Below are 25,294 nucleotides of genomic sequence, written 5' to 3'. Positions count from 1 at the left end.
AGTGACAATATCTTGTATTTAATTTAGGTTTTATATTTAAAATTTTGATTCAAAGTTTATATATTTTTTAAATAGAATAATATTGTCATTATGTGAAATGAGACTGAATTAGTAATTAATTTTAGTTACAATTTATATACACATATTAAAATATTTTTTTAAAATTTATATATCAAATCATTCCATCAAAATATTAAAATCTCAAGTTAAAACTAATGCAATTCTTTGTCATAACACTTTAAACTACTTGCCCTTGTGAGTTGTGAAGAATACAGAAGTGTAATTCTTGTCGTTGTTGGAAATTAAAGTATGAGTCCAAGTCTCATATTGGATAGAAATAAGAAAGTAGAGTACTATATAAAAATGAAAGACCCATTAATTCATTCTCTTAAGGTTTTGGGTAGTGAATTGTGTCAATCCTTTATGTGATTGGACTAAGATCTCATTGGTATTTAAAAGGTATGCTTAGGCCATAAATTTATTTTGAAGAATACAATAAGAAAAAAAGTGGATTCTATGTTTTCTTGTTTGTGTGGAACTTTGAAATATTTTTAGGATTTCTCTATTTTAACCTTTTTCACTAGTAAAAAAACAGTAAAAAAAAACAAATTATCAACGGAAAGAGAGGGATTCGAACCCTCGGTACAAGAATTTGTACAACGGATTAGCAATCCGACGCTATAGTCCACTCAGCCATCTCTCCCCAATTGAAAAAAAAAAGAATTACTTTGTTTATGTTATATCACATAAACAAGAAGAAAAAAAAAGACTTTTTTTATTATTATATATCTATTTTAGTTTTCTTTTTTTTATTTTTCTACAGCCAATGAGCCGGCCAGTACCTAGTCGGGCTCTTTTTCTTTTACTCCCATGAATATTTTATAAAAAAATTCTTTATTTGATTCGAAAAAAATATATATTTGTAATTAAAAAAATAAGAGATACAGATAGATTCTTGTTAGATAAACTAAAATAAGATAATAAAAAAAGGTTCTCTTTTCTAACTCCTATATTTTTAGTAACGTTAAGCAAAATCAAAAAATGAAAATTATTCTGTTTTTCAAATTTCATTAAAAGATTCTCTAATGAAACATGTCAATACTCGACTTATTAGAATATTATGCTCCTATTTCTTTATTTTGTATACTGCCTATTGTACAAAATCTCTCTTCCAATATATTTATTGTTTTCGTTGGTATTTTGAAGTTGTGAAAGAAAGTTGTGGAGATAGTAGGATGTGGAAGTAGTAGTTGGAAGTAATATATTTTGTAGTTATGTGTGTTGTGTTAGATGTTGTCTTATATCAAAGGCTAGAGTACATGACTATTTACAGACTAATATATTTTTCTAGAATATGCTAGCTATACGTGGAATGTCTTAGATTTTTACCTATGTAAAATGTTCTTGATTTTTATTTTCTTTCTATAATAGAATCTTTTACAATATTCTAGAATTTGTATTACAATTTAATACTTCTATCTGAAGATTTTCTATATTCTTCTTGATCATATCCAAAATTCTTCCTACTCTTGACTCAATAAATCTTGGAAGGAAGGTTGGTTCAAATATGATATTGGAATCACAGACCGCTTCTGTTTGTCTCCAACATTGCAAGATATCCCTTCGGCACTTCCGAGATTTAGAAAGAATGGACCAAAATATTGATGCTTGGGAGTGCAAAAAAGATAGTGTATATTTAGTTTTAAAGACTTCCTAGTAACTGAATTAGAAGGAAAAGACTGTTAAAAGATGGAGGGTATACACATGAGATATCATGTGGTTCTGTCTTCAATGCCTCCATCAAGGATAAAGTTGTGTAGACATGTATAAGCCCACCACCACCTTATGAAACAACCTAGACGTCCCTAAGTGATATTAAACGTTTATTCATACATTAATTGGTATTTCATAATGGTGTAAACATGCTTGGGACATGTTTTCTCCAGATTGATGATGCAGCCTAATATTGAAGTACATTATAGATGGGAAGTAGTTTCTGACTATTGAATTATAAGGCTACGGATAGGAGGAGATATTAGACCATTATATTTTAGAGGTTTAGATCAAACGTCAGTTTTATTTGAAGTGGATTCTTGAGAAGGTGGGACCCGTACTATACACTATGACATGTTACATTCATCCTTGATAAAGTCCTACAAAGCAACACCATATGCCCCTGTCTAATTGTTGGTCCCATGATTCATATCTCTTAGCTTTCACCCTAAATTATTTATGCACACAACAATTTCAAAGAATTCTTCATCTCTATATATATTCAAGTTTGCAAGCATTAAGCACAACAAATATCATTCACTTCCCAAAGCAGCTCAAAAGCTTGGATCTTACATAGTCTTTTTTTGGTAACACTATTGTCCCGAGTCTCATCACATAAAAGAATGGGATTCCGCTTACCTGGTATGAGAAAGGCATCATTTGCTACAAACGAAGCATCTTCAAAAGGTATGGAGGTGGCAAAGGGTCACCTTGCAGTCTATGTTGGAGAGAAAATGAAGCGTTTTGTAATCCCTGTGTCATTCTTGAACCAACCATCATTTCAAGACTTGTTGAGTCAAGCAGTAGAAGAATTTGGGTATGATCACCCAATGGGTGGTCTCACAATTCCTTGCGGAGAGCATGAGTTCTTGGATATCACTTCTCGCTTGATGAGGTGCTAATCCATGAAGACGAGACTGATCAAAATGTATAGACACAATTTTTTGTAGCATATTTTGTTACCTTGAAAAATTCTGTCCGTTTTTGTTATCTATTGTTGGGACAGTATAAAAGCTTTATGAGAAATTTCGTACATGAAGAGTTTTCTCACATATATTCTTCATCTGTCATTCTGATCTACCTAGTAGTTGTTGAATAAGAAACTAGCTAGTTGTCGCTAACCAATTAATTCTTAATGTATCAAATTTACATTCAGCTATCATCTCTACATTTTATAAGTTTAATAAAAAAAACTACATTATAAGAGAAAGGAAAAGAAGATAAGTTTAAAACAAGAATGACGGATGCAATAGAGAAACAAAGAGAACAAGTAATAGAAATAACAACTGTATGGCAACTTGTACTTCTTTGATTTAATCGTGCTTCATGATTTTTGGGAACCATCCCTGAAAACTGAAAATCTGAAATATAGTCTGACACGATATCAGGTCCATCAATACGAGTCTCTGTGAACCACGAATGAGGGAGGATCAAATTCTTTATGATTAACAATTTTTCATTTATGTGAGTCAAGCAGCAACACATTCTTGCCATGATTACGTTAATTGGCTTTACGGCACAACTGGCTGTGGTAGTTAATGGTTACCTTATATTTTTTGATGAAAATTGAAATTAAGCAGCCATACAAGTTCAAAACTTGGCATCTCAAGATGATGCAAGGAAAAGCAATTGCCCTGCTTTTTTGTTGGGTATAATTGAGAAATGAAAACGGAATAAAAAGTGAGGTTTTGCCCCCCTAAGGATTTTAGGGGGTGGAATCACACGGTGATGGAAGTGATGCAGTAATTTCTCCCTGTTTTCTTTCTTCTGTAATGTTTAATTAACAATTCAAATAGCTGAAATCTCATCTCTTATAAAATGGAAAATTATGCTTACAATCAATAAATGAAACCTTACATCAACCCATCGAATTAAATAGGAACAACAAAACTTTATTTTAAGTCTATCTTAACTGCCTGGGCAGGTGCAAAATGTCGTGAATGATTGAGACCATTAATTTTAATTGTTTATAAAATACTTAAAAACCTTTCAAACCCGTTCTATAGAAATTGGTGCTTCTCCTCGGCCTAACAGAATACTAATATCTCTGCCCCTCCCTTCATTGTCTTCGTTCTTGGTTTTTCATGCTGTGAAATTTATAAAACTAATCCAGTCTTGTTGATGCTGTATACCATTCTAATTGTTGGGAAAAGTTAAAATTGAAATGGATAAATAGACACAAACTTAGTATTTGAATTCATCATCATCAGTCTAAATTTTGTAATAATAGTTACAAGTTTGAGAAGATGCCTATTGTACAAAATGTCTCTAATAATCTGTCAGTGTCCTAAAGTGAGACTTATTGTCCCTTGAAACAAGAAATTGTATGGTGGAAGACATCTTCATTGCATGGAATTGTGAGGCCTCCCATGGGATGAACATATCCAAACTCTTCTTCAGCTTGACCCAGTAAATCTTGGAAGGAAGGTTGGTTCAAGTAATAGATGGGAATCACAAACCGATTTTGTTTCTCTCCAACATACACGGCAAAATAGCCCTTTGGTATGTCTTCAGATTTTAAAGGTGCTTGTCTTGCTCTGAATGATGATGCCCGTCGGATGGCAGGTAAACGGAAACCCATTTTTTGAGCTCGTTTAAGGAAGAAGAACTATCTCAAATTTACAGAGAATGAATCTGAATTTTGATGCTTGAGGACTCGGAACGCTTGTGTTGTTTTTGAAGGTATAGGATATCGTATATATAGATGATAAAAGAAGGAAAGCATAGAGATGAGATATCGCGTGGTGTTGTCTGCAGTACTTCTATCAAGCATAAAGTAGGGTGCAGGTGTGTAACCCCACCTTGTTGAACAGCAGGAAACATTAAGCCTCCTCATGTTCCCAATGAGATGTGGCTAAGTGAAGGCCTAAGTCTTTTCATGGATTAATTGGTATTCCACGTTTTGTCAAACATGCTTTGAACATGTTTTCTTCACGTTACCTAACGTTGAATTACAGCTGGATAGATCAAATTATAAGCAAAGGACAATGAGATATCATAGACCATTATATTCATGAGATTTGAAATCATACGTCTACTCTATTTCATGTGGATTGGCTTGGGATAGTGTACTGTCAACTATAACATCTCCCATTAATCCCTAAGAAACACTTCCAAGGCAACACCATGTGCTTTTTCTGTCCTATCGGTCCCATGACTCTTATCTCATAGCCATCCACCCTCAATCATTCAAGTACCAGATGATATCCTACAAAACTTTCTAGCTCTATATATATATCCATGGTTGCAAGCATTTAGGACAACAATTATCATTCACTTCCTAAGGCATTTTAACTTCAAAAACTAGCATCCTATCTACAACTCTCTATTCCCAAGTTTCAACATATCAACCATGGGTTTTCGTTTACCTGGTATGAAGAAGGCATCCCTTAATACAATCAAAGCATCTTCAAAAGCTATGGACGTGCCAAAGGGCTACCTTGTAGTCTATGTTGGAGAGAAAATGAAGCGGTTCATGATTCCTGTATCATTCTTGAACCAACCTTCATTTCAAGATTTGTTGAGTCAAGCAGAGGAAGAATTTGGGTATGACCATCCATTGGGTGGTCTCACAATTCCTTGTGGAGAACATTTGTTCTTAGATATCACTTCTCGCTTAAATAGCTGCTAACTGCGTGAAGATGGAACTCACTTAGATGTAGACATATACTTGACACATTTTTGTATCATAGTTTCTTACCTTGGTATATTCCCTCCCCATATTTGATATCTGACTTTGTAACAGAAATTTGATTTGAATGATAAGTTATCTCCACGACGTTTTTTCTCACATTTGCTATGAATCTGAACTACATAATTACTGAATAAGAAATAGTTAAAAAATCATCCCTCATACATTTCTCTGCTCTGCCCTGCCTTGATTGTGCAGATCTGGGTTTGTTAGGTTGAGGAATTTGTGAGAATAATCAAGTCTTTTTGTTGGAACATACAACCTTCTATTGTTGTCTACCATTGTAATGGCAGGGAGAAGAGAACATTGTAATGATAAACAAAAAAGTTAGCAATTGGAATCATCATTGCTCAAATTTTCATAATAATTTTTATATGATAGACAAGAAGCGCATTGTACAAAAATGTCTCTACTAATTTATGTCGGTTTCCTAAAGTGAGAAAATCATTGTTCATTCAAGCAGTGAGTTATATGTTTGAAGACATCATCACTGCAAGGAATTTTTAGGCCACCCATGGGATGATGATATCCAAACTCTTTTTCGGCTTGACTCAATAAGTCTTGGAATATAGGTTGGTTCAAGTACGATAAGGGGATTAAAAGTAGCTTCTTTTTCTCCCCAACATACACTGCAAGATCAAACAACCAGAATAGGAGATCTCTTTTTCTTACCAAATTGAGATTATGTGATCTTCATACAACAATATTTATATAGATAAACAAACCATACGTCAAATGAATATGAATTTTTTTAGCTATGGATGTTGTCCATTGAAATTAATGGCAACAATAATCCTTCATATTAAACTCATTTTAACTGTTTCAGCAGTTGACATGAGTGAAATCTCGTGTATGATCCGAATGTGTGTATAGAACTTCAATCTTTTAAAATTGTCCCAAACAAATATTAGCTCTTCCTTCTAATACTGTCTACATTTTAATTGCAGGAAGAACAGAACATAGCTATCGATAAACAGAAACACTTAGATACTCAATTTGTTTTCATATGTAGCAGCAGCACCATATGGAGGAGATCCCATTATGATAAACAAATCTTCATCTCACTTAGTTGAGTAGCAACACTATCTTCACATGGGCAATTCAGCACATTAGTTGGTTTTAGGGCTAGAATAAAACATAAATTCGATTGAAATACATTATACTGTAATTTTTAGAAGGCCTCTAATTATAGATTGATATATAATTGGAAACTAGATTTAAATCAGTCATTATATGGGTTCTTTAACAATAATTTCTATATTTTTCCACAAAATAAAGAAATTTTGACCTTATATTTCTGCCTTCCCATGTTTATTCTCTCGTTAACTCGGCCAATCTTTATCAATTTCCTTCTTGAACAGAAAATAAATGATATTTTAAATATGGCTTACTAATATAAACATGTCTTAAATCTCAATCAAATACTTTACACACAAGTCTCTTTAATGAATATTTTAATACTTGTTGAGTAAATGTGAGCAATTTCTGTAGGTCTATAAAAGCAACTCTTGAGGTTCATTATGTACGGAGTGAATTTGTTGTGATTGTGAAATATTCCCCTTTGATAATATACAATACTCTTTTCCAATATTTGTCTCACAAGTACTCAATCAAAACTTCTTCCGCATTACTCTGATAATCTTCTCCATTGTTAACCATCTAATATATATTTTAACTATTGCATGAGCCAGATTAGCATCCTTGTCGAAAGTATTTCTGAAGGTTCAGTATAGTATTGAGAAGTTCCTGAGTTTCAGCTGCTTTGTCAATCAACAAAAAGAAACATGTGATAAAGCAATCAGTAATCGAAAAAGATACTATGGATCAATCAAAATAAAGCATGCAGTTGGTAACAAAATCTGTATGACAGCTAAAAGAAACGACTTCAACTAAAATCTCATCCTCTTATAAAGTGGAAAATTATTCTCGTAATCAATGTATAAATAAACGAAACCTTACATCATCCCATCGAATTAAATGGGAAAAACAAAACTTAATTAAGTCTATCATAACTGCCTTGGCAGGTGCAAAATCTCGTGAATGATTGAGACCATTAATTTTACGTGTTTATAAAATATTTAAAAATCTTTCAAACCCGTTCTAGAGAAATTGATGCATCTCCTCGGTCTAGCAAAATACTAATATCTTTGCCCCCTAATTGTCCTATCTTGTGAAGCTCTTAGTTTTCACAAGCAGTGAAATTTATGAGAATAATCGAGTCTTTTTGGTGTTGTATACATTCTAATTGCTGGGAGAAGTAAAAACTGAAAGTGATAAATAGATAGAAAGTTAGCATTTCAATTCATCATCGTTAATCAAAATTTGGTAATAATGTTTACAAGTTCAAGAAGTTGCCTATTGTACAAAATGTCTCTAATAAGTTATGTCAGTCTGCTAAAGTGAGATCTATTGTCCATTAATTGAAGCAAGAAATTGTGTGCTTGAAGACATCTTCACTGCAAGGAATTCTTAGGCCTCCCATGGGATGATCGTATCCAAACTCTTCCACAGCTTGACTCCGTAAGTCTTGGAATGAAGGTTGGTTCAAGTAAGTGATGGGAATCACAAAGCGATTTTGTTTCTCTCCAACATAAACTACAAAATAGCCCTTTGGTACATCTTCAGATTTTGAAGATGCTTGCCTTGCTGTGAATGATGATGCCCGTCGGATGACAGGTAAACGGAAACCCATTTTTTGAGGTTGTTTAAGGAAGAAGAACAATCTCAAATTTACAGAGAATGAATCTAAATTTTGATGCTTGAGGATTCCGAAGGCTTGTGTAGTTTTTGAAGATATAGGATAATGTATATATAGCGGTTAAAAGAAGGAGGGAGTACAGATGAGATATCACATGGGGTTGTCTGCAGTACTTCTATCAAGCATTAAGTGGGAGGTGTGTAACCCCACCTTGTTGAACAACAAGCAACATTAAGCCTCCACATGTTCCCATTGAAATATGGCTAAGTGAAGGCTTAAGTCTATTCATAGATTAATTGGTATTCCATATTTTGTCAAACATGCTTTGAACATGTTTTCTTCACGTTACCTAATGTTGAATTTACAGCTGGATAGATCAAATTATAAGGCAGAGGACAGTGAGATATCATAGACCATTATATTCATGAGATTTGAAATCATACGTCTACACTATTTCAAGTGGATTGGCTTGGGATAGTGTAATATCAACTATAACATCTCCCATTAATTCCTAAGAACACTTCCAAGGCAACACCATGTGCCCTTTCTGTTCTATCGATCCCGTGACTCAAAGCCATCCTCCTTCAATCATTCATGTACCCTACGATATCCTACCAAAATTTCTCATCTCTATATATATATTCATGGCCGAAAGCTTTTAGGACAGCAAAAATCATTCGCATCCTAGAGTATTTTAACTTCAAAAACTAGCATCCTATTTACAGCTCTCTTCTCTCAACTTGCTCTTTCCAATTATCAACATATAAAGCATGGGTTTCCGTTTACCTAGTTTGAGAAAGGCGTCCCTTCCAGCAATCCAAGCATCTTCAAACTCTGTGGACGTGCCCAAGGGTTACCTTGCTGTCTATGTTGGAGATAAAATGAAGCGATTTATGATCCCTGTATCACACTTGAACCAACCTGCATTTCAAGAACTGTTGAGTCAAACTGAGGAAGAATTTGGGTATGAACATCCAATGGGTGGTCTCACAATTCCTTGCAGAGAAGATGCTTTCTTGGATATCACTTCTCGCTTGATGAGGTGCTAATCCATGAAGATCAGACTGACATTAATGTATAGACATAATTTTTGTAGGATAGTTTCTTACCTTGAAAATATTGTTTCTCCATTTTTGTTATATTAATTTGGATAGTACAAAGAATGTTACAAGAAATTTCCAACATGTTGAGTTTTCTCACATATTTTCTTCATCCGTCATTCTGATCTACATAGTTGTCGAATAAGAAATTAGCTAGTACTCTACAACCAAAGAATTCTTAATGTCTCATATTTAAATTCGGCTATTATCTCTACATTTTTTAACTAAGTTCATTGACCAAAAACTACATTATAACAGAGAGGAAAAGAAGATAAGTTTAAAACAAGATCACCGTACAATAAAGAGAAAAACTCATCGAAATTAAGTCGCTGTGAAACTCAACTGTTTTGATTTCAACTTGCTTTTTTGATTTTTGTGAACCATCCCTGGGCACTGAAAATCTGAAATATTGCTTGACGGAAGATCAAAACCATCCATACAATACAAGTTCATGCACATACGAGGAAGGACCCAATTCTTTATGATAAAAAATGCAAGTCAAGCAGAGATACCATCTTCGCGTGATCAAATTAGTTGGTTTCAACAGGTTATTGAAGTGACGAATTATCTACTAATTGAATATTTTTCAAACCTTTAACTATTTTAGATGAAAATAGAATAAAATTATCTTACTTGTAGAATTGGGGATTATTGCTCCAGTTTGTAATCTGGAATCTGAAGATGATACAAGAACGAGAAATTGCCCTAAATTTTTATTACGTATCTTTGGTGCTTCTCCTCGTCCTAACAAAATACTACTATCTCTGCCCCTCTCTGCCTTGTCTTCGTTCTTGGTTAACAGGTTATGGAAGTGACGAATTATCCACTGATCCTGTCTTTTTTACGCTGTATATGATTCTAATTGTTGGGGAAAGAAAAATTGAAATGGATAAATAGACAGAAACTTAGTATTTGAATTCATCATCATTAGTCAAAATTTTGTAATAATAGTTACAAGTTTGAGAAGATGCCTATTGTACAAAATGTCTCTAATAATCTATGTGAGTCTCCTAAAGTGAGATTTATTGTCCCTTGAAGCAAGAAATTGTATGTTGGAAGACATCTTCACTGCATGGAATGGTCAGGCGTCCCATGGGATGATCATATCCAAACTCTTCCTCAGCTTGACTCAGTAAGTCTTGGAATGAAGGTTGGTTCAAGTAAGAGATGGGAATCACAAAGCGATTTTGTTTCTCTCCAACATAAACTGCAAAATAGCCCTTTGGTATGTCTTCAGATTTTGAAGATGCTTGTCTTGCTGTGAATGATGACGCCCGTCGGATGGTAGGTAAACGGAAACCCATTTTTTGAGCTCGTTTAAGGAAGAAGGACAATCTCAAATTTAAGAGAATGAATCTGAATTTTGATGCTTGAGGATTTAGAAGGCTTGTGTATTTTTTTAAGGGATAGGAGAGTGTATATATAGATGCTAAAAGAAGGAAAGCGTAGAGATGAGATATCGCGTGGTGTTGTCTGCAGTACTTCTATCAAGCATTAAGTGGGGTGCAGGTGTGTAACTCCACCTTGTTGAACAGCAGGAAACATTAAGCCTTCACATGTTCCCATCGAGACGTGGCTATGTGAAGGCCTAATTCTTTTCATGGATTAATTGTTATTCCACGTTTTTACAAACATGCTCTGAACATGTTTTTTTTCACGTTACCTAATGTTGATCTACAGCTGGAAAGATCAAATTATGAGTCAAAAGCAGTGAGATATCAGAGACCATTATATTCATGAGATTTGAATACTTACGTCTTCTCTATCAAGTGGATAGGCTTGAGATAGTGTACTATCGACTATAACATCAACCATTAATCTCTAACAAACACTTCAAAGGCAACACCATATGCCCTTTCCATCCTGTCGGTCCCATAACTCTTAACTCAAAGCCTCCACCCTCAATCATTCATGTAACCGATGATATCCTACAAAATTTTTCTTCTATATATATATTCATGGCTGCAAGCATTTGGGACATCCAAAATCGTTCACATCCTAAAGCATTTTAGCTCCAAAAACTAGCATCTTATTTACAACTATCTTTTCTCAACTTTCTCTTCCCAAGTATCATCTTATAAAACATGGGTTTTCGTTTACCTGGTATCAGAAAGGCATCTCTTCGAGCAATCCAAGCATCTTCAAAAGTCGTGGATGTGCCAAAGGGTTACATTGCAGTCTATGTTGGAGATCAAAGGAAGCGGTTTATGATCCCTGTGTCATACTTGAACCAACCTTCATTTCAAGATCTATTGAGTCAAGCTGTGGAAGAATTTGGCTATGATCATCCAACTGGTGGTCTCACAATTCCTTGTGGAGAAGATTTGTTCTTAGATATCACTTCTCGCTTCGATAGCTGCTAACTGCATGAAGATGGAACTGACTTAGATGTAGACATATACTTGACACATTTTTGTATCATAGTTTCTTACCTTGAGAATATTTCCCTCTCCATGTTTGATGTCTGAATTTTTAAATGAAATTTAATCTGAATGAGAAAGTTTGGGAACACTAACCTCATTTTTTTTGTACAAAACACTGCAAGTTTGAACTTAGATTAATGTAATTTCCCTTGTTACTGTAACATCTAATTAGCTTGACTGGCCTCTATCTTTTTGAGTATTACTAGAAGTTTAGGGTTTAGGAGCGGATGAGATATTTTAAAATGATATAATACAAATATATGCACGTCTATAATGTTTGAATCAAATCCTTCAAACTTTAGTCTGTTACTTCTTTGGATATGCAATGGGTTTCCATTTTCCTGGTCTTCAAAGGTGAACTAATATTCAAAACATTAGAGTTTATATTGGACAAAACCAAAAGAGTGGTTTGTGATTTATTAACTGTGAAAAATTTACTAATAGTGTTTATTGTTATTTTCTCCATATAATGCCCAGGAAATTAAAGTTGTTACGTGAATGATTGTCTATATTCTTCGGCAGACTAAAACAACTCACATATTGTTTTGCTTATGTTGTGTAATTCACGAGAACAATGAAGTGTTTTTCTTCCTGTAAGCAACCTTCTAATGTTGTACTGTCTAAGACAAATGAACTGTGAATGATTAAAAAGAATACTAAGTAATTTATTGCCATTAAATATTGATAAAAAAATAGTTACATGTTACCAAAGGAACATGCCTTTTTTAAATTTATTTAAGAATTTATTTTCATCTCCATAAGTGAGATTTATTATCCCCTACCAATGATGAAGTATTCAGTAATCTAGGAAGATATTGTGGATTAATCCAAATAAGTTACGTTATAGGTAACTTTAGCTATATGGTAAGGGAACGATTTCAACTGTTGACACTTACATACGCACATTAGCTTTCCGTAAGAGTTTGACTTAATTACACTTTTGGTCTTATATTTTGTTTAGAAAAATCAAAAGGAACTTTAGTTTTTATTTGGTGCAATTAAATTTTTAATTTAAAAAAATATCTTGTTAGATTGTTATTAATGTATTGTCCGTACATGTCAAGTGTTAGCATGTAATATTTTTAATTTTTTTTATTTAAAAAAAATGTCACATGTTAGATAGTGTGTCATGTCACGTAGTGATGACAATGCCCAATGTTAATATAGTGTAATGTGTAAGTGATAGCAACACATGACAATGTCTTGTATTTAATTTGATTTTTATATTTAAAATTTTGATTCAATTTAGTTTATATTTTCTAAATAGAGAAATATTGCATTTCTCTAAAATGAGATTGAATTAATAATTAAACTTAGTTATAATTTATAAATACATGTTAAAATAATTTTTTTAAAATTTATATATCAAATCACTCCATTAAAATATTGAAATCTCAATTTAAAACCAATGCAATTCTTTCTCATAACACCTTAAACTACTGGCCCTTGTGAGTTGTGAAGAATACGGAAAGTGCAATGCGAAATACAATTAATTGGAGATTGCAGCATTGTCGTATGGTGAGATCAAGTAATGGTTGGTGCTCATAGATGGGGAGAATATAGATACAAGTCAGTGACACAGCCTAATGATATAGCACAATTCTGAATTTTTTTTTTACTATATGAAGAAGTCCATTATTATTACCTGTCTGCTATTCAAAGTGACAGCGTATGTTGAGTATGCTTGAGGCCATAAATATTAATTTTGTGCGTACACAACTTAAAACTTTCAAATACTTTCCCAAATACATTGATGTTTTTCTTGGCCGAAATAAAATATTATCATGGGACTTCCATACTGTGAAGCAGATGAGTGTCGTGCTGTGTATTAAAAAGAACAATGAACTCTAATTTCAGAGAGTAGTGAACATTGTAATCGATTAACAAAAGTACTTCACAACTGATTTTGCTTTCATTACTCAAAAATGGGTAACAATTAATAATTACAAGTTAGAGAATTCCCCTATTGTACCAAATCTCTCTTCCAATATATATCAGTATGTTTGATTTATTGTCTCCGTTGGTATTTTGAGGCTGTGAAAGGAAAATTGATAGGATAAAGAAAATTGTGGAGACAGTAGAATGTGGAAGTGGTAGTTACAAGTAATATATTTTGTAGTTGTATGTGTTGTGTTGATGTTTTTTTATATCAAATGCTAGAGTACATGATTATTTATAGACTAATATGTTTTTCTATAATATGTTAGTCACAACTTATGTAGAATGTTTTAGGTTTTTACTTATGTAAAATGTTTTTGATTTTTTTTTCTTTCTATCTTAGAATCTTTTACAATATTCTAGAATTTGTATTACAATTTAATACTTCTATTTTAGGATTTTCTATATTCTTCTTGATCATATCCAAACTCTTCCTACTCTTGACTCGATAAATCTTGGAAGGAAGGTTGGTTCAAATATGATATTGGAATCACAAACCCCTTATGTTTCTCTCCAACATACACTGCAAGATATCCTTTCGGCACTTCTACAGATTTTGAAGCTGCTCACCCAGCTGTGGATAATGCATGTCGATTAGCAAGAAAACAAGAACCCCATTTTTGAGCTTTTTATTAGAAGAAAGAGGAACAATCCGAGATTGAGAAAGAATGGACCAAACTATTGATGCTTGGGAGTGCAAAAAAGATAGTGTATATATAGTTTTAAAGACTTCCTACTAACTGAATTAGAAGAAAAAGACCGTTAAAAGATGGAGGGTATACACATGAGATATCATGTGGTTCTGTCTTCAATGCCTCTATCAAGGATACAGTTGTATACATGTATAAGCCCACCACCTTATGAAACAACCTAGACGTCCCTAAGTGATATTAAACATTTATTCATGCATTAATTGGTATTTCATAATGATGTGAACATGCTTGGAACATGTTTTTTCCAGATTGATAATGCAGCCTAATGTTGAAGTACATTATAGATGGGAAGTAGTTTCTGACTATTGAATTATAAGGCTACGGATAGGAGGAGATATTAGACCATTATATTTTAGAGGTTTAGATCAAACGTCAGTTTTATTTGAAGTGGATTCTTGAGAAGGTGGGACCCGTATTATCAGCTATGACATGTTACATTCATCCTTGAGAAAGTCCTACAAGGCAACACCATATGCCCCTGTCTAATTGTTGGTCCCATGATTCATATCTCTTAGCTTTCCCCCTCAATTATTTATGCACACAACAATTTCAAAGAATTCTTCATCTCTATATATATATTCAAGTTTGCAAGCATTAAGCACAACAAATATCATAAACTTCCCAAAGCAGCTCAAAAGCTTGGATCTTACATAGTCTTTTTTTGGTAACACTATTGTCCTGAGTCTCAGCACATACAACAATGGGATTCCGCTTACCAGGTATGAGAAAGGCATCATTTGCTACAAACGAAGCATCTTCAAAAGGTATGGAGGTGGCAAAGGGTCACCTTGCAGTCTATGTTGGAGAGAAAATGAAGCGTTTTGTAATCCCTGTGTCATTCTTGAACCAACCTTCATTTCAAGACTTGTTGAGTCAAGCAGTAGAAGAATTTGGGTATGATCACCCAATGGGTGGTCTCACAATTCCTTGCAGAGAGCATGAGTTCTTGGATATCACTTCTCGTTTGATGAGGATCTAATCCATGAAGACGAGACTGATGAAAATGTATAGACACAATTTTTTGTAGCATATTTTGTTACCTTGAAAAATTCTGTCCGTTTTTGTTATCTATTGTTGGGACAGTATAAAAGCTTTATGAGAAATTTCGCACATGAAGAGTTTTCTCACATATATTCTTCATCTGTCATTCTGATCTACCTATTAGTTGTTGAATAAGAAATTAGCTAGTTGTTGCTAACTAATTAATTCTTAATGTATCAAATTTACATTCAGCTATCATCTCTACATTTTATAAGTTCAATAAAAAATAAAAAAATTACATTAAATGAGAAAGGAAAAGAAGATAACTTTAAAACAAAATGACGGATGCATCAGAGAAACAAAGAGAACAAGTAATCGAAATAACAACTATTTGTCAAACTGAACTTCTTTGATTTCGTCGTGCTTCAAGATTTTTGTGAACTATCCCTGGAACGCAAAATCTAAAATATGGCCTGACACGATATCAGGTCCATCCATACAAGTCTCTGTGAACCACGTATGAACGAGGATCCAATTCTTTATGATTAACAATTTTTCATTTGTGAATCAAGCAGCAACACATTGTTGCCATGATTATGTTTATTGGCTTTGCAGCACAACTGGCTATGGTAGTTAATAGTTATTCTATCTTTTTTTATGCAAATTGAAATTAAGCATCCATACAAGTTCGAAACATGGGATCTCAAGATGATGCAAGGACAACCAATTGCCCTGCCTTTTTGTTGGTTATAATTGAAAAATGAAAATGGAATAAAAAGTGAGGTTTTGCCCCGATTAGGATTTTAGTGAGTGCAATCACATAGTGATGGATGAGGTGAAGTAATTTCTCCCTGTTTTCTTTCTTCTGTAATGTTTATTTAACAATGCAAACAATTAAAATCTCATCCTCTTGTAAAATTGAAAATTATGCTCGGAATCAATATATAAATAAACCAAACCGTTCATCATCCCATCGAATTAAATGGGAACAACAAAACTTAATTTTAAGTCCATCATATCTGCTTTGGCAGCTGCAAAATCACGTGAATGATTGAGACCATTAGTTTTAGGTGTTTATAAATATTTAAATTGGTGCTTCTCCTCGGCCTAACAGAATACTAATATCTCTGCCCCTCCCTTCCTTGTCTTCGTTCTTGGTTTTTCATGCTGTGAAATTTATAAAAATAATCCAGTCTTGTTGATGCTGTATACCATTCTAATTGTTGGGAAAAGCTAAAATTGAAATGGATAAATAGACACAAACTTAGTATTTGAATTCATCATCATCAGTCAAAATTTTGTAATAATAGTTACAAGTTTGAGAAGATGCCTATTGTACAAAATGTCTCTAATAATCTGTCAGTTTCCTAAAGTGAGACTTATTGTCCCTTGAAACAAGAAATTGTATGGTGGAAGACATCTTCATTGCATGGAATTGTGAGGCCTCCCATGGGATGATCATATCCAAACTCTTCTTCAGCTTGACTCAGTATATCTTGGAATGAAGGTTGGTTCAAGTAAGAGATGGGAATCACAAACCGATTTTGTTTCTCTCCAACATACACGGCAAAATAGCCCTTCGGTATGTCTTCAGATTTTGAAGGTGCTTGTCTTGCTCTGAATGATGATGCCCGTCGGATGGCAGGTAAACCGAAACCCATTTTTTGAGCTCGTTTAAGGAAGAAGAACTATCTCAAATTTACAGAGAATGAATCTGAAATTTGATGCTTGAGGATTCGGAACGCTTGTGTTGTTTTTGAAGGTATAGGATATTGTATATATAGATGATAAAAGAAGGAAAGCATAGAGATGAGATATCGCGTGGTGTTGTCTGCAGTACTTCTATCAAGCATAAAGTAGGGTGAGGTGTGTAACCCCACCTTGTTGAACAGCAGGAAACATTAAGCCTCCTCATGTTCCCAATGAGATGTGGCTAAGTGAAGGCCTAAGTCTTTTCATGGATTAATTGGTATTTCACGTTTCGTCAAACATGCTTTGAACATGTTTTCTTCACGTTACCTAACGTTGAATTACAGCTGGATAGATCAAATTATAAGCAAAGGACAATGAGATATCATAGACCATTATATTCATGAGATTTGAAATCATATGTCTACTCTATTTCAAGTGGATTGGCTTGGGATAGTGTACTGTCAACTATAACATCTCCCATTAATCCCTAAGAAACACTTCCAAGGCAACACCATGTGCTTTTTCTGTCCTATCGGTCCCATGACTCTTATCTCATAGCCATCCACCCTCAATCATTCAAGTACCAGATGATATCCTACAAAACTTTCTAGCTCTATATATATATTCATGGTTGCAAGCATTTAGGACAACAATTATCATTCACTTCCTAAGGCATTTTAACTTCAAGAACTAGCATCCTATCTACAACTCTCTATTCCCAACTTTCTCTTCCCAAGTTTCAATATATCAACCATGGGTTTTCGTTTACCTGGTATGAAGAAGGCATCCCTTAATACAATCAAAGCATCTTCAAAAGCTATGGACGTGCCAAAGGGCTACCTTGTAGTCTATGTTGGAGAGAAAATGAAGCGGTTCATGATTCCTGTATCATTCTTGAACCGACCTTCATTTCAAGATTTGTTGAGTCAAGCAGAGGAAGAATTTGGGTATGACCATCCATTGGGTGGTCTCACAATTCCTTGTGGAGAACATTTGTTCTTAGATATCACTTTTGGCTTAAATAGCTGCTAACTGCATGAAGATGGAACTGACTTAGATGTAGACATATACTTGACACATTTTTGTATCATAGTTTCTTACCTTGGTATATTCCCTCCCCATATTTGATATCTGACTTTGTAACAGAAATTTGATTTGAATGATAAGTTATCTCCACGACGTTTTTTCTCACATTTGCTATGAATCTGATCTACATAATCACTGAATAAGAAATAGTTAAAAATCCATCCCTCATACATTTCTCTGCTCTGCCCTGCCCTGATTGTGCAGATCTGGGTTTGTTAGGTTGAGGAATTTGTGAGAATAATCAAGTCTTTTTGTTGGAACATACAACCTTCTAGTATTGTCTACCATTCTAATTGCAGGGAGAAGAAGTGAACATTGTAATGATAAACAAAAGAGTTAGCAATTGGAATCATCATCGTTGCTCAAAATTTCATGATTTTTATATGATAGAGAAGAAGCCTATTGTACAAAAATGTCTCTACCGATGTATGTCGATATCCTAAAGTGCGAAATTCATTGTCCATTGAAGCATAGTGTCTTACCTTGAAAATATTCTTTCTCCATTTTTATTATATTACTTTGGACAGGATAGCAAATGTTACGAAAAATTTCCTGCATGAAGAGTTTTCTCACGTTTTCTTCATCTGTCATTTTGAGCTATGTAGTTGTCGAATAAGAAATTAGTTAGTTGTCTCCAAGCACTTCTTAATGTCTCGGATTTATATTCGGCTATTATCTCTACATTTTCTAGCTAAGTTCAATGACAAAATAACTACAATATAACAGAGAAAAACTCATCATAAGTCTTTGTGAAACTGTACTGCTTTGATTTCATATCACTTTAAGATTTTTGTCGGAGAGAAAATGAAGAGGTTTGTGATCCCCACATCATACTTAAAGCAAACGTCGTTTCAAGAATTGTTGATTCTTGCTGAGGAAGAATTTGGGTATAAACATCCAACGGGTGGTCTTACAATTCCCTGTGGAGAAGAAGAGTTCTTAGAGATCACTTGTCGTTTGAACTAATAGCTTCTAATCCTGTGAAGACTGACCCTAGCATCAATTGACATTATTTATGTAATTCAAGTTTTGTTGTTGAAAATATTCTCATTTCTTTATCATACTAATGCAAGTGTAAAAATTTTCATACCAAGATGAAGTTTATGACCATTACCTTAGTTGTCTTATTTCCTTCTTATTTGCTATTACGAAAACAAACGGGATTTAATAATCTGAACATTCAGTTTGGAATTGTGAAATCGAAAGTTTCTTTTCAAAGTCCTGAAAAGTGTGAAAGAAGCCAAGAGTCATTATGTTTCATGAGGAAGATCTAGCTTTATTAGTTTTTGTTTCATCTATCTCTGATGTCTATGTGGGCTGTCACAAGAAAATGACCTGACCGACACAATATTTCATCCCTAAAATCGAACAGAGGAAATGATTAAATTAGCATGGCAAGATTAAACAAGAAAAACCACGGGAGAGTAATTTCATATCTGTATATTTTACCAAAGCAAAAATTTCTCCTCTCTATATATATATTCATGGCGGAAAGCTTTTAGGACAGCAAAAATCATTCGCATCCTAAAGTATTAACTTCAAAAACTAGCATCCTATTTACAGATATCTTCTCTCAACTTGCTCTTTCCAATTATCAACATATAAAGCATGGGTTTTCGTTTACCTAGTTTGAGAAAGGCGTCCCTTCCAGCAATCCAAGTATCTTCAAAATCTGTGGACGTGCCCAAGGGTTACCTTGCTGTCTATGTTGGAGATAAAATGAAGCGATTTATGATCCCTGTATCACACTTGAACCAACCTGCATTTCAAGAACTGTTGAGTCAAACTGAGGAAGAATTTGGGTATGAACACCCAATGGGTGGTCTCACAATCCCTTGCAGAGAAGATGCTTTCTTGGATATCAATTCTCGCTTGATGAGGTGTTCTAATCCATGAAGATCAGACTGACATTAATATATAGACATAATTTTTGTAGGATACCTTGAAAATATTGTTTCTCCATTTTTGTTATATTAATTTAGACAGTACAAAGAATGTTACAAGAATTTTCCTACATGAACAGTTTCCTCACATATTTTCTTCATCCGTCATTCTGACCTACTGATAGGTTCTTGGATCAAGAACCTATGGAAAAACACTCGAATACACACAAAGACAATATATCTGAATTATACAGCCTCCTTTTATTGAAAAAGAATCAGTAAGAATGGTGTTACAACGTAACCAGAGAGCTTAACCTCCCTCCAAAGAACTACAAGAGTTCCCGCCAAACAATAACACTCAAAGACTCCCCCTCTCACCAACCAACCCACCCCTTTTATACTGACTTACCTAACTGCCAGGCAGTTAGGCTGGTTAATGTTTCTTCTTCTACTAGATACAATTAGTTCCCTAACACCTACACAGTTGTCGAATAAGAAATTAGATAGTTCTCTTCAACCAAAGAATTCTTAATGTCTCAGATTTAAATTCGGCTATTATCTCTACATTTTATAGCTAAGTTCATTGACAAATAACTACATTATAACACAGAGGAAAAGAAGATAAGTTTTAAACAAGATCACTGCTGCAATAAGGTTAAAAACTCATTGAAATTAAGTCTTTGCGAAACTCAACTGCTTTGACTTCGTCTTGCTTTTATGATATTTGTGAACCATCCCTGGTCACTGAAAATCTGAAATATGGCTTGACGGAACATCAAAACCATCCATACAATACAAGTCCATGCACATACGAGGGAGGACTCAATTCTTTATGATAAAAAATGTAAGTCAAGCAGTGATACCATCTTCGCGTGATCAAGTTAGTTGGTTTAATGGTCACAACAGGTTATTGAAGTGACGAATTATCCACTAATTGAATATTTTTCAAACCTTCAACTATTTTAGATACTAGAATCATTTTTTAGATGAAAATAGAATAAAAGTATCTTACATATAGAATTGGGGATTATTGCCCCAGTTTGTAATCTGGGATCTGAAGATGATACAAGAACGAGAAATTGCAATACATTTTTATTACGTATCTTTGGTGCTTCTCCTCGTCCTAAATAAATACTACTATCTCTGCCATGTCTTCGTTCTTGGTTAACAGGTTATGGAAGCGATCGACGAATTATCCACTAATCATGTCTTTTTTATGCTGTATACCATTCTAATTATTGGGGAAAGAAAAATTGAAATGGATAAGTAGACAGAAACTTGGCATTTGAATTCATCATCATCAGTCAAAATTTTGTAATAATAGTTACAAGTTTGAGAAGATGCCTATTGTACAAAATGTCTCTAATAATCTATGTCAACCTTCTAAAGCTAAATTTGTTGTCCCTTGAAGCAAGAAAGTGTATGTTGGAAGACATCTTCACTGCATGGAATGGTCAGGCCTCCCATGGGATGATCATATCCAAACTCTTCCTCAGCTTGACTCAGTAAGTCTTGGAATGAAGGTTGGTTCAAGTAAGAGATGGGAATCACAAACCGATTTTGTTTCTCTCCAACATAAACTGCAAAATAGCCCTTCGGTATGTCTTGAGATTTTGAAGTTGTTTGTCTTGCTGTGAATGATGCCCTTCGGATGGTAGGTAAACGGAAACCCATTTTTGAGCTTGACTGAAGGAAGAAGATATCAATCTCAAATTTACACAGAATGAACCCAAATTTTAATGCTGAAGACGATTCCAAAGCCTTGTGTTGTTTGTTGAAGGTATCCGATAGTGTATATATAGATTTTAAAAGAAGGAGAGCGCAAAGATGAGATATTGCGTGGTATTGTCTGCAGTACTTCTTCTATCAAGCATAAAGAAGGGTCCAGTACGTAACCCCACCTTCTGCAACGAGCAACATTAAGCCTCCATATGTTCCCGATGAGACATGGCTAAGTGAAGGCCTAATCCTGTTCATGGATTAATTCGTATTCCACGTTTTGTCTAACATGCTCTGAACATGTTTTCTTCACGTTACCTAATGTTGATCTACAGCTGGATAGATCAAATTATGAGCCAAAGGACAGTGAGATATCATAGACCATTATATTCACGAGATTTGAAATCATACGTCTACTCTATTTCAAGTGGATTGGCTTGAGATAGTGTACTATCGACTATAACATCTCCCATTAATCTCTAAGAAACACTTCTAAGGCAACACCATATGCCCTTTCCATCCTGTCGGTCCCATAACTCTTATCTCAAAGCCTCCACCCTCAATCATTCATGTAACCGATGATATCCTACAAAATTTTCATGTATATATATAGTCATGTCTGCAAGCATTTAGGATATCCAAAATCGTTCACATTCTAAAGTATTTTAGCTCCAAAAACAAGCATCTTATTTACAACTCTTTTCTCAACTTTCTCTTTCCAAGTATCATCATATAAAATATGGGTTTTCGTTTACCTGGTATCAGAAAGGCATCTCTTCGAGCAATCCAAGCATCTTCAAAAGTTGTGGATGTGCCAAGGGGTTACATTGCAGTCTATGTTGGAGATCAAAGGAAGCGGTTTATGATCCCTGTGTCATACTTGAACCAACCTTCATTTCAAGATCTATTGAGTCAAGCTGAGGAAGAATTTGGCTATGACCATCCTACTGGTGGTCTCACAATTCCTTGTGGAGAAGATGTGTTCTCAGATATCACTTCTCGCTTCGATAGCTGCTAACTGCATGAAGATGGAACTTAGATGTAGACATATACTTGACACATTTTTGTATCATAGTTTCTTACCTTGAGAATATTTCCTTCTCCATGTTTGATTTCTGAATTTGTAAATGAAATTTAATTTGAATGAGATAATTTGGGAACACTAACCTTTTTCACGTTTTATTCTCTCATAGTACTATATATATGTGTGTATGTATATATCTTAAATAAAAGAACTTTATTGAATAGGAAATTGGCTAAGCATATATTTATTTAAATCGAACGACCTGAGCAAGATTTCATCAATATAGTTGAACAAGCAAAAAGATTTAACATGGCCTGATCAAACAAAACCACGAGCCTGAGAATGGGACAGCAATTTTTATATCTTCATACTTTGCTACAGCCAGTTGCACTTATCATCGTGTAGCAGCGCCTTACATGACAAGTATTCACTCATATGATGATGCCCAACTTAGTTATGATAAACGAATTTTGATCACCTCTGTGTCAAGCACATGGGCGATTCAGCGTATTGTAGTGCCTTTGGGACCAGAATAGCAGAAATTTGATTGAAATACATTGACACATAATTGAAACTGATTAAAATCCATGCATTTGACTATAATTTCCTCATTTATTTTTGTACAAGACACTGCAATTTAACTAATGTTGTACTGTCTAAGACAAATGAACTGTGAATGATTAAAAAGAATACTTAGTAATTGAATTTATTGCCATTACTAAAATAAGAATTTATTTTGATCTCCATTAATGAGATTTATTATCCCCTACCAATGATAAAGTATTCAGTAATCTACGAAGATTTGTCGATTAATCCAAATAAAGTACGCTGATGCTAACTTTAGCTAGATGGTAAAGAAACGACTCCAACTATTGACATATATATGCACATTAGCGGTCTGTAAGAGTTTGACTTAATTACACTTTTGGTTTTATAATTTGTTTAGAAAAATAAAAAAGAACTTTAGTTCTTATTTGGTACAATTAAGTTTTTTAATTTTAAAAAAGATCTTATTAGGTCATATCCGTTAAATTGTCATTAATTTTATGTCCACACATGTCACGTATAAGTATGTAGTACTTTCAATTTTTTAATTTAAGAAAGCATGTCACGTGTCAGGCCATGTGTCGTGTCATGTAGTAGTGACAATACAAAATGTTTGTACAGTGTCACATGTCTGTGTAGTATCATGTGTAAGTGTTAGTGTTACATGATAATATCTTATATTCAATTTAGTTCTTATATTTAAAATTTCAATCCAATTTTTTTTAAATAGAATAATGTTGTACTCATCTAAATAGAGTGAATTAGTAATTAAGCTTAGTTACAAGTTATATATACAGATTAAAATATTTTTAAAAAATTTATATATCAAATCACTTCACCTAAATATTGAAATATCAGAGTTAAAACCAATGCAATTCTTTGTCATATAGTGAGATCAAGTAATGGTTGGTGCTCATAGATGGCGAGAAAATAGACACAAATCATGCGTGACACAGCCGAATGATATAGCTCAATTCTGAATTTTTTTTACCATATGAAGGAGTCCACTATTACCTGTCTGCTATTCAAAGGGACAGCGTATGTTGAATATGCTTGAGGCCATAAATTTTAATTTTGTGAGTACACAACTTAAAAATTTCAAATCCTTTCCCAAAGAAATTGATGTTTTCCCTGTCTTGTTTTCGTTCTTGGTTTTTCATGCTGTGAAATTTATAAAAATAATCCAGTCTTTTTTGATGCTGTGTACCATTCTAATTGTTGGGAAAAGTAAAATTCAAATGAATATATAGACAAAAACTTAGACTTTGAATTCATCATCATCACTCAAAATTTGGTAACAATAGTTACAGGTTTGAGAAGATGCCTATTCTACAAAATTTCTCTAATAATCTACGTCAGTCTCCTACAGTTAAATTTATTGTCCCTTGAAGCAAGAAATTGTATGTTGGAAGACATCTTCACTGCATGGAATTGTGAGACCTCCCATGGGATGATCATATCCAAACTCTTCCTCAGCTTGACTCAGTAAGTCTTGGAATGAAGGTTGGTTCAAGTAAGAGATGGGAATCACAAACCGATTTTGTTTCTCTCCAACATACACGACAAAATAGCCTTTTGGTATGTCTTCAGATTTTGAAGATGCTTGTCTTGCTGTGAGTGACGATGCCCGTCGGATGGCAGGTAAACGGAAACCCATTTTTTTAGTTTGTTTGAGGAAGAAGAACAATCTCTAATTTAAGAGAATGAATCTGAATTTTGATGCTTGAGGATTCGGAAGGCTTGTGTTGTTTTTGAAGGTACAGGATAGTGTATATATAGATGCTAAAAGAAGGAAAGCATAGAGATGAGATATCACATGGTGTTGTCTATGGCACATCTACCAAGCACAAAGTAGGATGCAGGTGTGTAACCCCACCTTGTTGAAATGCAGGAAACCTTAAGCCTCCACATGTTCCCAATGAGACGTGGCTAAGTGAAGGCCTAACTTTGTTCATGGATTACTTGGTATTCCACGTTTTGTCAAACATGCTTTGGACATGTTTTCTTCACGTTACCTAATGTTGAAT

At 34.0% G+C, this 25,294-nt stretch overlaps 14 protein-coding genes across 14 annotated transcripts; 8 read left to right on the top strand and 6 right to left on the bottom strand.

The window, feature by feature from the left end:
• Positions 1–2,303: 2,303 nt before the first annotated feature.
• Positions 2,304–2,924, top strand: LOC148201851 (auxin-induced protein X10A-like). Its single transcript, XM_088110160.1, has one exon. The coding sequence runs from the start codon at positions 2,397–2,399 to the stop codon at positions 2,673–2,675; it is 279 nt and encodes a 92-aa protein (XP_087966286.1). The 5' UTR covers positions 2,304–2,396; the 3' UTR covers positions 2,676–2,924.
• Positions 2,925–3,908: 984 nt separating this feature from the next.
• LOC148201850 (auxin-induced protein 15A-like) lies at positions 3,909–4,428 on the bottom strand. The gene has a single exon (XM_088109126.1). It carries the CDS (start codon positions 4,352–4,354, stop codon positions 4,073–4,075), a length of 282 nt encoding a protein of 93 aa, XP_087965252.1. The 5' UTR covers positions 4,355–4,428; the 3' UTR covers positions 3,909–4,072.
• Positions 4,429–4,591: 163 nt separating this feature from the next.
• On the top strand, positions 4,592–5,563 carry LOC148201849 (auxin-induced protein 15A-like). The gene has a single exon (XM_088109814.1). It carries the CDS (start codon positions 5,126–5,128, stop codon positions 5,402–5,404), a length of 279 nt encoding a protein of 92 aa, XP_087965940.1. The 5' UTR covers positions 4,592–5,125; the 3' UTR covers positions 5,405–5,563.
• A 2,185-nt stretch (positions 5,564–7,748) lies between these two features.
• On the bottom strand, positions 7,749–8,230 carry LOC148201848 (auxin-induced protein 15A-like). The gene has a single exon (XM_088111107.1). The coding sequence runs from the start codon at positions 8,154–8,156 to the stop codon at positions 7,881–7,883; it is 276 nt and encodes a 91-aa protein (XP_087967233.1). The 5' UTR covers positions 8,157–8,230; the 3' UTR covers positions 7,749–7,880.
• Positions 8,231–8,719: 489 nt separating this feature from the next.
• On the top strand, positions 8,720–9,337 carry LOC124819430 (auxin-induced protein X10A-like). The gene has a single exon (XM_088109310.1). It carries the CDS (start codon positions 8,933–8,935, stop codon positions 9,209–9,211), a length of 279 nt encoding a protein of 92 aa, XP_087965436.1. The 5' UTR covers positions 8,720–8,932; the 3' UTR covers positions 9,212–9,337.
• An 819-nt stretch (positions 9,338–10,156) lies between these two features.
• On the bottom strand, positions 10,157–10,636 carry LOC148201847 (auxin-induced protein 15A-like). The gene has a single exon (XM_088109816.1). It carries the CDS (start codon positions 10,564–10,566, stop codon positions 10,285–10,287), a length of 282 nt encoding a protein of 93 aa, XP_087965942.1. The 5' UTR covers positions 10,567–10,636; the 3' UTR covers positions 10,157–10,284.
• A 534-nt stretch (positions 10,637–11,170) lies between these two features.
• LOC124819428 (auxin-induced protein X10A-like) lies at positions 11,171–11,846 on the top strand. The gene has a single exon (XM_047290949.2). It carries the CDS (start codon positions 11,347–11,349, stop codon positions 11,623–11,625), a length of 279 nt encoding a protein of 92 aa, XP_047146905.2. The 5' UTR covers positions 11,171–11,346; the 3' UTR covers positions 11,626–11,846.
• Positions 11,847–14,953: 3,107 nt separating this feature from the next.
• Positions 14,954–15,557, top strand: LOC148201846 (auxin-induced protein X10A-like). Its single transcript, XM_088110111.1, has one exon. The coding sequence runs from the start codon at positions 15,037–15,039 to the stop codon at positions 15,313–15,315; it is 279 nt and encodes a 92-aa protein (XP_087966237.1). The 5' UTR covers positions 14,954–15,036; the 3' UTR covers positions 15,316–15,557.
• Positions 15,558–16,555: 998 nt separating this feature from the next.
• Positions 16,556–17,051, bottom strand: LOC148201845 (auxin-induced protein 15A-like). The gene has a single exon (XM_088110028.1). It carries the CDS (start codon positions 16,976–16,978, stop codon positions 16,697–16,699), a length of 282 nt encoding a protein of 93 aa, XP_087966154.1. The 5' UTR covers positions 16,979–17,051; the 3' UTR covers positions 16,556–16,696.
• A 623-nt stretch (positions 17,052–17,674) lies between these two features.
• On the top strand, positions 17,675–18,200 carry LOC148201844 (auxin-induced protein 15A-like). Its single transcript, XM_088110790.1, has one exon. The coding sequence runs from the start codon at positions 17,763–17,765 to the stop codon at positions 18,039–18,041; it is 279 nt and encodes a 92-aa protein (XP_087966916.1). The 5' UTR covers positions 17,675–17,762; the 3' UTR covers positions 18,042–18,200.
• Positions 18,201–19,703: 1,503 nt separating this feature from the next.
• Positions 19,704–19,991, top strand: LOC148201843 (auxin-induced protein X10A-like). The gene has a single exon (XM_088109493.1). It carries the CDS (start codon positions 19,704–19,706, stop codon positions 19,989–19,991), a length of 288 nt encoding a protein of 95 aa, XP_087965619.1.
• Positions 19,992–21,245: 1,254 nt separating this feature from the next.
• Positions 21,246–22,144, bottom strand: LOC124822367 (auxin-induced protein 15A-like). The gene has a single exon (XM_088109064.1). It carries the CDS (start codon positions 21,650–21,652, stop codon positions 21,368–21,370), a length of 285 nt encoding a protein of 94 aa, XP_087965190.1. The 5' UTR covers positions 21,653–22,144; the 3' UTR covers positions 21,246–21,367.
• A 213-nt stretch (positions 22,145–22,357) lies between these two features.
• LOC148201842 (auxin-induced protein 6B-like) lies at positions 22,358–22,847 on the top strand. The gene has a single exon (XM_088110004.1). It carries the CDS (start codon positions 22,437–22,439, stop codon positions 22,713–22,715), a length of 279 nt encoding a protein of 92 aa, XP_087966130.1. The 5' UTR covers positions 22,358–22,436; the 3' UTR covers positions 22,716–22,847.
• Positions 22,848–24,493: 1,646 nt separating this feature from the next.
• Positions 24,494–25,283, bottom strand: LOC148201841 (auxin-induced protein 15A-like). The gene has a single exon (XM_088109031.1). The coding sequence runs from the start codon at positions 24,922–24,924 to the stop codon at positions 24,643–24,645; it is 282 nt and encodes a 93-aa protein (XP_087965157.1). The 5' UTR covers positions 24,925–25,283; the 3' UTR covers positions 24,494–24,642.
• Positions 25,284–25,294: the final 11 nt, after the last annotated feature.

Source organism: Vigna umbellata, chromosome 3 (assembly GCF_029865625.1).
Source record: "Vigna umbellata cultivar VRB3 chromosome 3, Vumbellata_1.0, whole genome shotgun sequence".
Classification (NCBI taxonomy): Eukaryota; Viridiplantae; Streptophyta; class Magnoliopsida; order Fabales; family Fabaceae; genus Vigna; species Vigna umbellata.
Note: the sequence above shows the minus strand (reverse complement) of the source record. Positions and strands in the feature narration are given on the sequence as shown.

Coding starts and splice junctions, on each gene's coding strand:
- LOC148201848 (XM_088111107.1), bottom strand. CDS start 8,156: ATGGGTTTCCGTTTACCTGTCATCCGACGGGCATCATCATTCACAGCA.
- LOC148201845 (XM_088110028.1), bottom strand. CDS start 16,978: ATGGGTTTCGGTTTACCTGCCATCCGACGGGCATCATCATTCAGAGCA.
- LOC124819428 (XM_047290949.2), top strand. CDS start 11,347: ATGGGTTTTCGTTTACCTGGTATCAGAAAGGCATCTCTTCGAGCAATC.
- LOC148201847 (XM_088109816.1), bottom strand. CDS start 10,566: ATGGGTTTCCGTTTACCTACCATCCGACGGGCGTCATCATTCACAGCA.
- LOC148201849 (XM_088109814.1), top strand. CDS start 5,126: ATGGGTTTTCGTTTACCTGGTATGAAGAAGGCATCCCTTAATACAATC.
- LOC148201844 (XM_088110790.1), top strand. CDS start 17,763: ATGGGTTTTCGTTTACCTGGTATGAAGAAGGCATCCCTTAATACAATC.
- LOC124819430 (XM_088109310.1), top strand. CDS start 8,933: ATGGGTTTCCGTTTACCTAGTTTGAGAAAGGCGTCCCTTCCAGCAATC.
- LOC148201842 (XM_088110004.1), top strand. CDS start 22,437: ATGGGTTTTCGTTTACCTGGTATCAGAAAGGCATCTCTTCGAGCAATC.
- LOC148201846 (XM_088110111.1), top strand. CDS start 15,037: ATGGGATTCCGCTTACCAGGTATGAGAAAGGCATCATTTGCTACAAAC.
- LOC148201843 (XM_088109493.1), top strand. CDS start 19,704: ATGGGTTTTCGTTTACCTAGTTTGAGAAAGGCGTCCCTTCCAGCAATC.
- LOC148201850 (XM_088109126.1), bottom strand. CDS start 4,354: ATGGGTTTCCGTTTACCTGCCATCCGACGGGCATCATCATTCAGAGCA.
- LOC148201841 (XM_088109031.1), bottom strand. CDS start 24,924: ATGGGTTTCCGTTTACCTGCCATCCGACGGGCATCGTCACTCACAGCA.
- LOC124822367 (XM_088109064.1), bottom strand. CDS start 21,652: ATGGGTTTCCGTTTACCTACCATCCGAAGGGCATCATTCACAGCAAGA.
- LOC148201851 (XM_088110160.1), top strand. CDS start 2,397: ATGGGATTCCGCTTACCTGGTATGAGAAAGGCATCATTTGCTACAAAC.